The sequence below is a fragment of the Panicum hallii genome, chromosome 7 (assembly GCF_002211085.1).
Source record: "Panicum hallii strain FIL2 chromosome 7, PHallii_v3.1, whole genome shotgun sequence".
In the NCBI taxonomy this organism is placed as follows: Eukaryota; Viridiplantae; Streptophyta; class Magnoliopsida; order Poales; family Poaceae; genus Panicum; species Panicum hallii.
In genome coordinates, this window is record NC_038048.1 from 38,099,838 (window position 1) to 38,114,650 (window position 14,813).

Here is a 14,813-nt window from a genome sequence, read left to right on the forward strand (position 1 = left end):
CTCCATCTTTAATACAGACTCCGACCCGAAGTCACACAACTTTAGGCTGAGGTACAACAGCTTAGCTTGTTGCATTTCTCTAGCACACTGGCCATATCATTTATGCTGAGCGCCACACATTGTATGTGCAGGTAGCGGAGGCAACCAAACGCACGAGGACCAGCATCAAAGAATCTCATGAAACGTCTTCCATAATTCATCTTATGATCTCGTGTGCAATCCACATCCACAATTTCCGGAAACATCAAGAAATGTAATGCAGCAATTTCTCGGTTGGCCATGGCGTTGTCAACGCAGCGGACAATGTCTAAAGACTCTTCCATCAAGATCGTCTCGCTTAAGTTCCTGGGCTGAAGCAAGATCTTCATGATGACGTTCCAGTGTTACTGTAGGAATTTCCTGCTCAAGGACCAGCATGCATCGTTGTACGATTGATTGCATGGGAACGGGAAAAAAGGAGCAAATAACCTGGTTTATAAAGTTGGAGAAAATTAAACCTCAGCCATGCATGCATCTTGGTTAATTACTACTGGTATTTTTTCTCTAGCTAATGACTGTGGTTATTTCCTTACTGGTCAGTAATGATCAGTGTGAAGCAATAATCCAAAAGAGATCGAACTCCTACACGTACCCTAAGTCCTAAGTCCCAAGAACCTCGACAGGAACTACAATTGTCGTCTGATCTGAACCACCAAGCGTTCCTAGACCTGGACCTCGCCGACCGCTACAGAGATCCAAATCAAATATACGAGTCGATCGATCATAGTTGTATCGGCGCGCGGCGACGGGCGGGTCTCTGGTTCTCCGAGGGGACGAGGCCGGGACGTGGCCACTGTCGTGGCGGTTCCTTTGCGTCGGTTGCGGGAGGCCAGCTTCCTGGCACATATTTTTTTTTTCGTTCGTGATCGTGTCAGACTCGTGCGTGCGCCCACTACCACTCGGGTAGCAAGTTTAACGGTGAACAATGTCGATATATTGTTACTCGAAAAAGTGGATATCTGCCACAGAAAGATTCACCTTCTAGGTTTCGAGAAATATAACGCGCCATCTCCTCAGTCCTGCCTGGTTTTCATGGGCTGGGGCGCTGGGCCGGGCGAGCTGCTCAATTCGTTCCCTAGTCGGGCTCGCCAAACCTATACAGCTTCCGGAAGCCTAAAAGCTATATGGCTTTCACGTTCTCCACCGTCTGATCCATCTCCCTCGCCCGTTCGATCCTTTCTCTATCTTCTTCCTCCTCTCGACTTCCGCTCGCTCGTCGGTGCGCGGAGGGGTGGGAGGTGGTGGAGGCAGCGGCGGTTAGAGTTAGGGTTTGGAGTTACTGGGGTCCGGAGGGCTTCAATGGCATCTGGCTCTAGAAGAGGAGGGTGCCGGGGGCGGTGGCAACGATTCGGCCGGTGGTGAAGGGCGAGGCGGCGCGGGAGTGCCGTTGGCCGGGTAGGGCAAGACCTCCGGTGGGCAGTGCTGGCCACGGGGGCGAGGACACCCACCTTGTTAGGAAGGTGGGGTCGAGGGGGTGGGGGCGGGTGGTGTGGTGGCAGCCGCCGGTCAGGGAGGAGGAAGAAGGAGGCAGGGGCGGAGGCAGCCGGGCGAGGGGAAGATGTACAGTAGGTAGATCTAATGAGCCTCTAATCTATACTCTTATCTAGTTTTTGATGACTACATAGGAACCCCGATCGGGCTGGGGCAGGCAGACGGTGGATCGCGACTCGATTAAGGTTTGTTCGGTTCACGAGCTGGGTGGGACGGAGCTGCTCCATCCTAAATTTTGGAGGGTTTGGTTGTAGAAGTACCGGGACGGAGCCATCCCAGATAAGGGAATATGCCGAAAGATTCGGGGCGAGCTTTTTTTCGGGATGAGCTCGTCCCTCGCTCCCGCGTCTCGCGCGCGTCCGGCACGCGCAGCGAACGGACGGACAGCCTGCGCGACAGGGGCGTGGCAGGCGGGGGCAGGTGGCATGAGTGACGGCGTGCGCCGGGATGGGACCGGAGGGCCGCCGTGGCGGCGGCGCAGCGGACGGGGGGCGGAGGGGCCGCGGCGGAGCCGCGGTGGATGGGGGCCGCAGCGACGTTGGCGTGGCAGACCGGGGCGGAGGGCCTCTGCGGCAGCGGCAGCCTGGCAGATCGGGGGCGGAGGATGGGCAGCGGGCGGTGGCAAGAGGCAAGCGCGTGAGAGAGGACGGACAAAAAAAAAAATTCTATTATTCCTTGTCTCCAACCAAACAAGAAACGTAACGGCTCCGTCCCTTCAACCAAACATGTCTATAAAAAAAACTATTCCATACAAAAAAAAATAAAAAATAGAGTTCCTCGCTCGCTACAGCTGAATGCCGCCTGCCGGCGCCTTGGCGGGAAGAGTCTTGCAAATCTCCCCCCAAATCCCTCGCTTCCCCCTCTCACGACTACAGCGACGAACCGACGAGCACCGCCCCCACGCGCCACCGCCAATGTACTCCCCGCCGCACGCCGGGGATTCCGATTCCGAGGGATCCCTCCTCTCCGGCGTATCCGCCTCCCCGCCCCGCGGCCGCTCGCCGCCTCCCCCGCCACCACCTAAGCCCCGCCCCAGCCCGAAGCACACCGCCACCGCGAAACCCAAACCCAAACCCAAGCCCAAGGCGAAACCGAAGCCTGTAGCATCCTCCTGCGCCGCCGCCGCGCCGCCGCCTCCCCTCCGATCCGCGGCGCTGTCCGACCCCCACGGCCTCGCCTCGCGCATCGCCGCCGCTCCCGCGCTTGTCGCCGCCACCAGCACCGTCTCCTCCTCCTCCTTCCGCCGCCTCGTCCAGTCGCGCAACCCCTCCTTCGATCCCGTCGCCGCCTTCAGCGCCCCCGCCCCCGCCCCCGCCCCCGCGCCAAATCCAGCTCCCACCCCCACCCCGACCGAGATACCAACCGCAGCGGCAGCGCAGTGTCCTGCTCCGGACGCTCCGCCACGGGCCAGGCCCAAGCGGGTGCATCCCAACTCGGTGTCGGAGGCACCCCCCGCGGGTGCCGAGGCGGAGCAGCCAAAGCGACCGAGAGGGGGCGGCGAGGGCAACTTTGTGCGGCTCAACATCAACGGGTACGGTCGGAAGAGGACGTTCAGGAACGCGCAGGCGAGGCGCCCGACGAAATACCGCTCCTGGCGGCGGCAGCGGGCTGGTGGTGTGAAGCCTCAGGGATGCGGCGACGAGGAAGGAGATTTCGTGGCCGAGGCGCTGATGGAACGGGAGAAGAAGGGGGCGGTTGGTGACATTGGTGTCTTTAAGGCCGTGGAAGCGGCCAGAGAGGATCCATCCGAGCAGAATCTCGAGAGCCTGCTCAGGTTGGCCTATGGGTATGACTCTTTCCGCCAGGGGCAGCTTGAGGCAATCCAGAAGGTTGTTGCAGGGGAATCGACCATGCTTGTGCTGCCAACTGGTGCGGGCAAGTCATTATGCTATCAGGTGCAGTGATAAAATTTGAATTATTGAGTTTGTGTCTATAAATTCTGAGCTGATGGCGGATGCTTTGTTTAGATTCCTGCTATGATTTTGTCTGGACTGACACTGGTGGTGAGTCCGTTGCTTTCCTTGATGGTGGACCAACTGAGGAAACTTCCTGCATTTTTGCCAGGAGGTCTTCTTGCAAGCAGTCAGGTAAACAAAGATGTATATATTTACTTGCTGGTAGTTGCTGTACTAATTCTATTTTGATAATGTGTTCATTACTTCATGACTCAGACAAGCGATGAGTTTCATGAGACATTGCAAAGGTTGCGTGCAGGGGACATAAAGGTGCATTTACTTGACTCCTGTTTTTTGGACTACCAATGTTGCATCCTCTGTCATTTTTGTTTGAGTTAGTGAGGGATCCTGCCTGTCAGGGCTATTTTAATGCAATATATTATGTTTTGCTGAAATAACGAGGAAGTCAAAATTAAAACTAAGAAGGACAACAACAAGAAGAACAACAAAGCCTGTTAGTCCCAAGCAAGTTGGGGTAAGCCTAGATTCTAGAGCTGAAACACAACATGAGCTGAAAACTAAGACAGACAGTTGTCTCAATATATATTGGAAAGAATCCAATCTGATATGCTGCTTCATATCCTTTGTGGTGGTGATGTTGACATGAACCTGTTTGAATATTCTGAATCCCTTTCCATTTGTGACCAGGTACTTTTTGTTTCCCCTGAAAGATTCTTGAATGAAGAATTTTTGCTCATATTTAAGGATGCACTACCGATATCTCTTGTTGCGATTGATGAAGCTCACTGTATTTCTGAATGGTGAGTCAATGTGTCCTTGTAGTTCAGTTGATATGCTGCGCACTAGAAAGTTTTTGGCAGTGCACCAGCAATTTTTTAACTTCTCTGCTTTGTGTTTGCTTGTTTCCTCTTATACATCATATTATCACTGTTCTTCTCTATTTGTGCTTATTATGTGCTTGCTGCTCATTGTTTAGTGTTAGTTTAGCAAGATTTCTGACTTCATCTTGAACAAATGGGCAGGTCTCATAATTTTAGACCTTCATATCTAAGGCTCCGTGCATCACTACTTCGGAGAAAGCTTAATGTTCAATGTATCCTTGCAATGACTGCAACTGCGACAACTCAAACCTTGGAGGAGATAGTGAATGCCTTAGAAATACCATCCGATAATCTCATTAAAACATCTCAAATAAGGGACAATCTACAGCTATCTATTAGCACGAGTGATAACAGGTAGGCTGCTTTCTATCCTACTATCTTGATTGCAATCAGGCAACACTGGACTATTTAATTGGTCTACCTATGAGGCTATGAAAGAAGCGACATGACCTGGTTCCTGTGAGCACATGCTGATAATCCTTTTTTCCCAACAGACTGAAGGATTTGATGCTGTTGTTGAAATTTTCCCCTTTTGTTGACATGAGGAGTATAATTGTCTACTGCAAGTTTCAGGTAGACTTTTTTTTTCTGTTTTCTCAAGATGGTTCACAAATTTGTTCAGTACCTAAATTCTTCGGATACAATTCTGTTGCAAAAATATAACAATTTTGTCTTCAACAGGGAGAAACTGATTATGTCTCAAAGTACTTATGTGACAACAACATTAGTGCTAAGGTCAGTATTCATCCTTGACATGACAGACTTTTTGTTGCATTTATTGTTTCTTGACATTTGCTTTTGTATTGTAGAGCTACCACAGTGGACTTCCTATGAAGAATAGGAGTCGTGTACAGGAGCTTTTCTGCTCTAATAAAATAAGAGTGGTAATGGCAGTTCCTTGTCAGTGCCTATTTCATTAAATGTATTATGCAGGCATTGATTAACTTTGCTGTCTGCCTCACTATGGCCAAAGGTCGTTGCAACGGTGGCATTCGGAATGGGTCTTGATAAAAGTGATGTTGAAGGGGTATGACTAGCATAAAATATTTACATATTCTTTCAAATGTGACAGCTTATAACTTCAAGCAAAGTTATACTCCTTATCACTTGGACTGATTCAAGCATTTCCCCTTTTAAAGGTGATTCACTATAGCTTGCCAGAAAGCTTGGAAGAATATGTACAGGTACTGAACTTCTAGTTCAAGGAATGACTTTTTTCCATTTTCCTTTCTGGTTTCAATGCATCTTACTGTGCTCTTTCCAGGAAACTGGCCGTGCTGGGAGGGATGGGCGGTTGTCACATTGTCATCTACTTCTTGATTCAACGACGTTCTATAAGATCCGTAGTCTTTCACACAGGTGAATCTTATCATCTTCTAATTTACATGGTCAATCTGCTTTAAGCTTCCTATGTGATGACTTTAATCAACCTTTTTTTACAGTGACGGTGTTGATGAATATGCGATAAGCAAATTTCTTTACCAGGTGTTTTCCTGTGACAATCCAATGGGGTCCATTTGCTCTTTGATTAAAGAGTTGACTTCACGCAAGTTTGATATAAAAGAGGAGGTTTGCACCTGCATCATCACTCAACAGCTGTCAGCTGAATGCACCTAGTTTCTTTTCCATGCGTTCATTCTACATTTTAGTCAGTTATGTGGCTATATTCTAGCATAATATTGTGTTTCAGGTGGGTGTGTACTGTCTTCTGTGTACATATCATGGATCTTAGAGACTCTTTTATATGATGTGGTACATTTAATCACTTTCATCGTGCTACTATAGATATTATCCTATGTTCATTTGTTTAAAGCACTACATTTGTTGACATCTGCCTCATGAAATTTCTAGTCTGTAATCTAGGTGTGTTGCTTCCGAATGCTACAGATCTTGCTGTAGCATAGTTATATGATTGTAGATCACTTTGCTATGCTGGCATGGTGTCAACTTTAGGGCAATTATGATAGCTGGTATCTAGACATTTTTTCCCTCTTGATTTTTTAACAATTAATTATGGGTACTTGGAATTCTGATCCCCAAAAGTATCTATTGTTTCCATTGCACTGTTATCCAATATGGAGTCCTGTGTAGCATATGCACATCTAGTTTCCAGATGTTAGGATCAAACTTGATCATTTCATCCTGCAGGTGCTTTTGACAGTCCTAACACAACTAGAAATCGGTGGTCAGCAATATCTCTGTTTACTTCCTCAGTTCAATGTTACCTGCACTTTATACTTTCACAAGGTAAATCTAATTCTTTTAGAGCGATCCAATGATCTGGAATTCTGGATGTGGTTGATTTTATTATAATTGGCACATTATGAACCAAAATCTTGCTCACTGTGCTCAGCTCGACCATGGTACTAGTCCAGTAATCAAAGAATAACCCTTAAAGGGACACCTTCACCATTGGATTGTTCTTTTCTTAAGCTATCATACTTGTCTCCTGTTATTTTTACTTGTCCTGATTCATTGAATTCCGTTGATGCAGACGTCACCACAACTGCTCGCAGACAAGGATGTACTAGTTAGATCGGTTCTGAATAAGTAAATATGAGCTCCTTTTGTTTCTATGTCCTTTCCTTTCCTGTTGCACTTCTAAGATTCTGATTCTCTGTTCTTGGAAATATAGGTCAGAGACAAAGGGTGGAAATTTTGTCTTCGACATGACGAAAATAGCCAATGACCTGAACATCACAGTGCATGAAGTTATTGATCATTTGCAACAGTTAAAGGTTTGCCTGAACCAAGTACTTTTTTCCTATTATTAATACACACGTTGTCAAGGTGTTCATTCAGTTCTCTTCATGCCTGGCTGTCTACTGTTTTTCTTTTTCAACTATTGTGTGAATAGTGCAGGATGAGCTAACGCTATCAAGTATTGAAACCAAAATTTAAACCTTTTGTATTAAATTGCTGGCATTATGTTTGGTGACTGCACACATGAGGATGAAATTCGTGTGTTGTGCATGTTTATACTTATTTGTCCCTTCTGTCAGCAGCCAAATCTGAATGTATTGCTCGAAGTATCATTAGATTGCTGTTTTTTTTTTTGCGGTGGGGGCGGGGTAGTTATTATATTACAGTAACTATGCATTAAGATATTGAATTGTGATTACAGGTTGTATTTACCATTTGTACATTCATATAGATAGCGAAACTTGTTTTTAAGAAAATACATAGAGCTTATACCATACCATCCGCACAGTATACTTGTGTGTGTGTGTGTTTTGTGGGGTGGGTGGATTACTTCCTCCATTCCAAGTTATTAGTCGTTTTGGCTTTTCTAGATACATAGATTTTGCTATGCACCTAGACATAATATATATCTAGATGCATAACAAAAACTATGCACCTAGAAAAACCAAAATAACTAATAATTTGGAACGGAGAGAGTATATTACAATCACTATGCCTTAAGAAATTGAATTGTGATTACAGGTTGTATTTAACATCTGTACATTCATATAGATAATGCAGCTTATTTCTAAGAAAATACAGCTTATTTCTAAGAAAATACAGAGTCTATACTTTATTAGTCTTTATCCATAACATTTTCACAGTATACTTTATATCTTATGTTGTTGCTCTTCTTATTGAGAGGATACTCTTAAAGATTGATTCTGTAGCTACAAGTTTTTGCAGTTAAGAGCAGAAGTTGCCTTCAAATTATGTGCCTTTTTGTTTAGCAATTGTCTATCTCTTTTTGCCTCAGATTTCTGGAATTGCTTCTATATTGACTCTTTATATTTTCTATCCTCTGTAAATCAGTTCTCCGGAGAAATTTCATTTGAGTTAAAAGATCCAGCCTACTGTTATGTGATCTTAAAAAAGCCAGATGACTTGAACACACTTTCAGCAAATATCACAAAATGGCTTTCTGAAGTAGAAAGCTCAAAGGTGCACTGCAAGTCCTTTTGCTGTCTCCTAAATCCTAATGTTCCCTTATATTCCATAAATAGCGATCTGTTTGTTTCTTGTCCAAATGTTAGCTGACATTATTGAGTATCCAAGATTTTTTTTCATTTGGTTGGCCAGTACACTGGCAGCTCTCAGCACGTTTCTAGTTTGCCTTAACTAATCCTTGATGCTTTGCTGTCAAAACAGATCATGAAATTGGATGCTATGTTTGCTCTGGCAAACTTTGCTGTCAAGGGGTGCCAAAGGACTGATGGTTGTTCTGGTTCCCAGCACACTCAGTGCATCCAAAAGAAGATCACGGAGTACTTTAGCAATAACGAAGCCACCTCAGACAATGACTACCGTGTTCAGCCGCACAAGAGCAGGTTTGTGTCCTTCATGTTCCCAATGGACACATCCCATGATCTTTCACTTGTGTTTTGGGCTGCTCTCTTCTGATCCGAAACATTTGTTTAACTTGACATTTCATTTCGCTTGCTGCAGCCCTTTCTTACAGGCCGATATCAAGGTAAGGGCTATCTGTGCATTTTGCCATGTTCGATGATGTTCATCTTTGTCGCATATTGCAATACACAATGACGACACTTTCACTGCACCACAGGTTTTCCTTCAGAGCAATTCGTTTGCGAAATTCACCCCGAGGGCTGTTGCCAGGATTATGCATGGCATATCGAGCCCAGGTTTCCCATCCGCCACTTGGTCCAAGAACCACTTCTGGTCTGTCTATTCTCTTCCATGTCTCTGCCATCTATTTTACCTTCCCACCAATTACTCACGGGCTGAAGTTTCGCTCGCAGGGGGCGCTATGTGGAGGTTGATTTCCCAGTGGTCATGGAAGCTGCCAAAACTGAACTCGTCAAATTCATCGGGAAAGGAGAGTAGTTCTCGTCAGCACGGCAATCAGAACTAGGGTCTTCGCTTGCTTCATGTCCTGTACAGAATCAAATGCTAGCAAGCCGATAGGCAGACAACACAGGTTCTTCCCAGCTTCCCAGCTAGTCTGTCTGTCGGTCAGCACTCTGCATGCTCATGCATCATGCCGTTACCTGTTACCCTGTTACCATTTGCCATCTTTGCTTCATTTCATACAGGCACTTGGACCAGGTGCTAGAAAGCGTCCTGAAAATGAAGCACCAGCCAAGATCAGGTCTATGTTCCGTGGGGCAGTGGTATTTATTCGAGCAGCGCTGTCAATCAAGCTTGCTATGTGGGACTTCTACCGTGTGGGGGTACGGTTCGATTGAAGGCGCTGGGCCAAGAAAGTGACGGGCCTCTGAAGTCTGTGCCGTCGAGCCGTGGAGATTACTGTTTCAGGAGGGGAAAAAACGCGTATGATGGTAGGAGTGTCCAGGAAGCAAAGATGCAGAGCCACCATCGCTGTAAAGAAGAGGTGCCGGCTGATGAGGTGATACGCTTGATTGTAAAAACTGTTGGTTCACCACGACGGGGAGTTTGAAAGCTGTGCGTGATCCAGGTCCATTGTTCGTCCAGTATCCTGATGGCTGCTCCCATCACGTCGGTTGTTTTCCGCGGTCGCGATCGATGCTCGGCCATTTCAGTTTCAGGGCGGTTTCGTGCCGGATGCCCATCGGTTCAGACAAGACGCCCGGTCCAAATTTGCCTTGCCTGGTGGGTCTCGCGGTTTCTGCTCGCTAGATCCGGTCCGGCATTGATGACTGCGTGCCGCTCTGCATCTCTCGATCGATCGATTGCTTGCCATGGCAGTGGACCTGCGTCCGTCTGGATAGATGGATGGATGGGACGCCGCGGGCTGCTGGGAGCTGGGTGATGACCACATGTGCCTGCCCATGATTCCCCCCGCGTTTCGCAATGTTCGCAGTCACGCGGGTGCGAGTGAACGCTTCGTAGAAGCCCTGTGCTCGGTCGCTGCAAGTGGGCCCAAGCGGGCCCAGGTAACTATTCGTCTTCCTCCTCACAACGCTGGGCAGATTCTTCAGTGGGGGGGGGGGGGGGCGCTGTTGGGGGTGGGAGGTGGGGGATCGGCGAGGGGTGGGAAGCATGGGAGGTGGGGGATCGGCGAGGGGTGGGAAGCAGGGGAAACGGTCAGATGGTGGTGGTCGAGGCAGTGGGGTTAGAGTTTTGGAGTTTCCGGAGGTGGAAGGTTTTCTATGGCTGGCGGCTATAAAAGGGTGGTTGGGGGCGGCGGCGGTCCGACGATGGTGGCGGTTTGGCCGGCGGCAGGGGTAAGAAGAAAATTGAGGTTGTAGGCCAGCGGAATGGCGGTGGGTGGATGGGCGGACGGCGCGGCGACAGATCCGTTGGTAGATTTGGCAGCTGGAGTCACCGAAGACGGAGGAGGAGGAGGCGGTGGCGGGGGCGAGCACGTCGTGGGCCTGCTCCTATTGGATCAATGCGTTTAGCTTCACGGATTAGCGATCGAATTATTTGGTGAAGAGGGGCGATTAGATGCACGTCCATCTCGTCCTTGTTTGTTATTACTACTACCGACATGAGAGCCTCTTTTTAGCGTTTTTGGTAGGAGCAGGTTAACGCGATTTGGACGGAGTACCTGTGGAAATTGGAATTCAATAGGGGCAGCATATTCGGCGGCTCGAATCTAGCGGCCGGAGCATATGCAAGCAAAGCTCGTCTTTTATACAATAGGGCAGCATACACCGAGCAGAGTATAAAGCTTTGCTTGCATTCTCTTCTTTTATTTTTTTTTTTTAAAAATAACTTACGCGATTCGCCAAAAGATCCCTTCGTTTCGCGTTGATGATCTGCGTCAAAGGTAAAACGCCATGCCGTTTTGGAGTGCAGAAGCGTACATAGACAAATTGCTTAGGCAGTAGTAGTAGCTCGTAGCCATACGTGCAAGCGTGTGGACGTAGCGGAGCTGTACGCGATACGGCGGCATTTACAAGAGAGAAATAAACGGACGGAAAAAGGGGGGAAAAATCTGCGAGACGAAAAGCAGAGGGGGAAAAAAAGACGGGGCGCTCGCCAAATCAAAACAAATCGTTAAACCCAGAAGGCTCCTCCTCTTGGACCTCCTCCTCCTCTCTGTTGGTTGCTTCCTCGCGGCGGATTCGTATCCTCCGCGTCCACGGCGGGGGAGGATTCTCCCTCCGGCGAGAGGAGAGGAGCTCGATATGGGGATGGCCGCCGCCGCAGCCGGCGTGGTGAACTACCCGCTCGTCGCGGCGCTCCTCGCGTTCGCCGTCGCGCAGTCCTCCAAGGTCTTCACCACCTGGTGAGTCCGAGTCGCCCCCCATCAGTTCAGCCGTACCTCTCCCCGCTCCTGCTCCCGTCCCGCCGCTGCATTTCTGAGCCGGTGATTTCGGGCCCGACGGTGGCGCGCGTCGCTGTCGGTCGCGCGTTCGGTGCGCCCCGTGCGGGCAATGCTTAGCCGAAGGGAGTCATGTGATTATTTTGGTGGTTTGGGGGTTCATAGATCGCTCGATATGCACAGGAATTAGGATTTGGGACCTGTGGGTACTCATTTGCCGTATTTTAGGTTATTTTTCAGTTCTCTTGCTCGGTTTGGCAGCTAGACTGCAGATCCTCTGGGTTGTTCAGCGAGACTGTTCTCCTGTATCAGCGTTTTAGTTTTATTTCGCCGCAATAGTATGACCCCCCGCATCTGTGCTTCTGAGTATGTCCTGTTCTTCTCAGTACTCATTAGTCAGAACTTCCTCATAGGATACTTTGTATCTGAGATGTAACAGAAACGCCTAGTTCATATGGTTTGGTATTTGGACGCCACATGCAACGGTAAGATATAATTTTCCTGTGCCTTTTAGGTATATTTTGTACTGGTGTAGTGGAGACACCACTTGGGGGTGCATTATTAGTTATTTTGACTTTTGCTGTTACCTGTTAGCACTCAGAACATTTTAGTGCTGTGCAAATTAGATTTGGAGTACTTTGCTGCCCAAAACCTGTATTTGGATTCTATTGTGCATGCTAAGAGTATCCCATTATGTGCAAAGATGGAGCAGTTTGGATTATTTGTGTTCCATTGCATACTATTTTTGGTGGTTACAACTTACAACGGTTCAAGGCCTTGATAATATTGGAAGATTATCTCAACATAGATGGTAACTTAGGATAACAAAATATATTCCTCCTGTGCATTTGAATTTGAGTTATCTCAGCCTTTTGTTTGCAGCTACAGAGTACCATATGGTGCTTTCTGAGATGCTGGAATTTTTTAAATCAAAATTGGTGGCTTTGTTATCCTGTACACACATAATTTGCATCAGGGCAGAAAAAATGGGGACTCTGTGTGTATATTCTGACAGAAAGTTGATCACTCATATGGCTTGTTCAGGTCTAGTCTGTTAAGAGTTTATTTCCTTTGCTCTGATCATATGCCACGCGCAAGCTGGATCTGGAAAGGGAGTGAGAAAAATCATAGAAGTCAGTAAATTACATGTGTTTTCTGACTTCTGAATGACAATTTTTGTATCATTATATATTGTGCAACGGAACTGATTATAAAAGCATAGTATTTACTATTAAAGGTGCGCTGTATGATATGATGACAGCAGTCCTGTATTATATGCATGCTTTTTTCCCCAAAGTTTTCCTAGCACTTACTCTAACATTGATTTTGATGTAGGTACAAAGATAATCGTTGGGATGCCAGGCAGTTTATAGCTTCTGGAGGGATGCCATCATCCCACTCAGCTACAGTGACAGCACTTGCAGTGGCCGTAGGAATCCAAGAAGGCTTTCGTAGTGCTAGCTTTGCAACTGCACTGGTCTTTGCATGTGTGGTGCGTATTATGCTTGAAGTTGTTTATCCATAATTCTATTGCCTGCCTGACTGGTGATTTTACTATAGAGAAGATTATACCAGTTTGCATTCATTTGTTTGGTTTCATCTTGATTTAGCTCTTCTGCATCTAGTTCATCTAGGTATCCTCTTTTATACATTGCTAAACTAACTACATTTGTAGTTATTGTCTTTGAACAGGTAGTCATAGATGCACATATCTCGCTGGAAGTTAAATATTCTTTTGAATGTAATCTTTTATTTTTGCTTAAAATTTTGTTTGCAGGTAATGCATGATGCATTTGGAGTTCGGTTACATGCTGGAAAGCAGGCAGAGGTTTGTCAACCTCACCCTAAGATGTCATTTGGCCTTGTGTTTAAATAAGAAGCATTTGTTTTTCTTTTTTGCAAAGTATATTGGGCTTTAGTTACATTGTTACATAGATAAATACTTTAATTTTGATAAAAAATTGAATACTTTCCTGGATGATATCCACCTTGTTTGATGGGACATTCGACAATTTGGTGATGAATATCTTTGTCTGAGATTAGTTCTGTTGTCAAGTAGTTCCTTCTTTATGAGAAGTAATGAATCATGAATTTAGTAAGTTGATCACCATTGACATCCAAACGTAATTGCCATTAAGTCTGAAGTGTCACTTTCCTATGAGATGCTATTCTTTTATCCTATCTGCATGCCCCATCGCCAGTTAAAATCAAATTTATTTGGTCAAGACTTCTGCTGCCTGATGTATTCTCTCTTTCACCACATGATATTTTTCATGTTTCTCTAACATTAAGGCAAGATGGACACTACTATTGTTTGTGCAAATTGCAAATCCTTTCAGGTGCTGAATCAAATTGTCTACGAGCTGCCAGAGGAACACCCATTATCAGAAACAAAGCCATTGCGTGAAATCCTTGGACATACTGTTCCTCAGGTGAGATTAAATTATTCATACTGCCTTCCTTGATTTCGTCTATGGCCTTGCAAATTAGTAAAGGCATAGTTGATTCTCAAAACAGATAAATTTATTCATTGGTACAAACAATGTTTATATGAAGGTACCGGATGCACCATTTTAGCTGCAGCATTTTCACAACCTGTGATTATCCATTAGTTTCAGCTTATCCTACTATTATTGACAAACACTTTAAATGCATATGAACGTTTCATAGGTTTGTCTGTATAGGTAAATGATTTCTCATGTTTATGACAAAATATGCTCTGTTTCCATCATCCCTTTATAGTTTATCCTCTATACCACCATGATCACCTAAGATGATTTCATTTTCCTTCTCATTGTCTGATACAACAGATTGACAACAGTCTACATCAGATACATGCAACATGCTAGGTGTAACATATTCTCTCTTTGGTCATCTCAGGTTGTGGCTGGTTGCATCCTCGGAATCCTAATGGCTGTCGTTATGCACTTAGCTCTTGGACGTTCTTAGTCAAGTGGTGTTCCTGGATACCTGCGACACATGGTCTCCAAATATCTCGTTGGAGATGACTTGTAAAGCGTGAAAACATGACCTTACTGGCTGCCCAAGTGGTTGGATCATCAGGATACACGAAGTTCTAACTGATGTAGATCTGCTCTATAGGATAATAGTAGGTTGTAGCTTGGGTTGGTGCTGTAAATCTAAAATGGTTAGTTTCAATTGGAACAAGCTTTCGTTATACAATCTGTCAGAACGTACGAGGTAACGATCAGAATGGCTGATATCATTCCATCTCTACTGGCTTGGCTTTTAACAGTGTGATTCATTGGTAGCGGTACCTTGAGAATTACAGAGTTATACCATTGAACAGTC

General features: G+C 46.1%; 2 protein-coding genes across 2 annotated transcripts; both read left to right on the forward strand.

Moving 5' to 3' along the window:
- The first annotated feature begins 2,272 nt into the window (after positions 1–2,272).
- On the forward strand, positions 2,273–9,730 carry LOC112899325 (ATP-dependent DNA helicase Q-like 5). Its single transcript, XM_025967756.1, has 21 exons — positions 2,273–3,425; positions 3,498–3,617; positions 3,702–3,755; positions 4,134–4,246; positions 4,469–4,681; positions 4,822–4,900; positions 5,009–5,062; positions 5,137–5,211; positions 5,301–5,354; positions 5,467–5,511; positions 5,592–5,686; positions 5,770–5,896; positions 6,476–6,574; positions 6,822–6,877; positions 6,963–7,065; positions 8,102–8,230; positions 8,438–8,616; positions 8,735–8,759; positions 8,853–8,968; positions 9,049–9,227; positions 9,343–9,730. Exons 1-20 carry the CDS (start codon positions 2,325–2,327, stop codon positions 9,131–9,133), a joined length of 2,922 nt encoding a protein of 973 aa, XP_025823541.1. The 5' UTR covers positions 2,273–2,324; the 3' UTR covers positions 9,134–9,227; positions 9,343–9,730.
- Positions 9,731–11,203: 1,473 nt separating this feature from the next.
- On the forward strand, positions 11,204–14,738 carry LOC112899327 (uncharacterized membrane protein YuiD-like). The gene is made up of 5 exons (XM_025967759.1): positions 11,204–11,465; positions 12,837–12,993; positions 13,279–13,329; positions 13,841–13,933; positions 14,382–14,738. The coding sequence occupies exons 1-5, from the start codon at positions 11,365–11,367 to the stop codon at positions 14,448–14,450; spliced, it is 471 nt and encodes a 156-aa protein (XP_025823544.1). The 5' UTR covers positions 11,204–11,364; the 3' UTR covers positions 14,451–14,738.
- Positions 14,739–14,813: the final 75 nt, after the last annotated feature.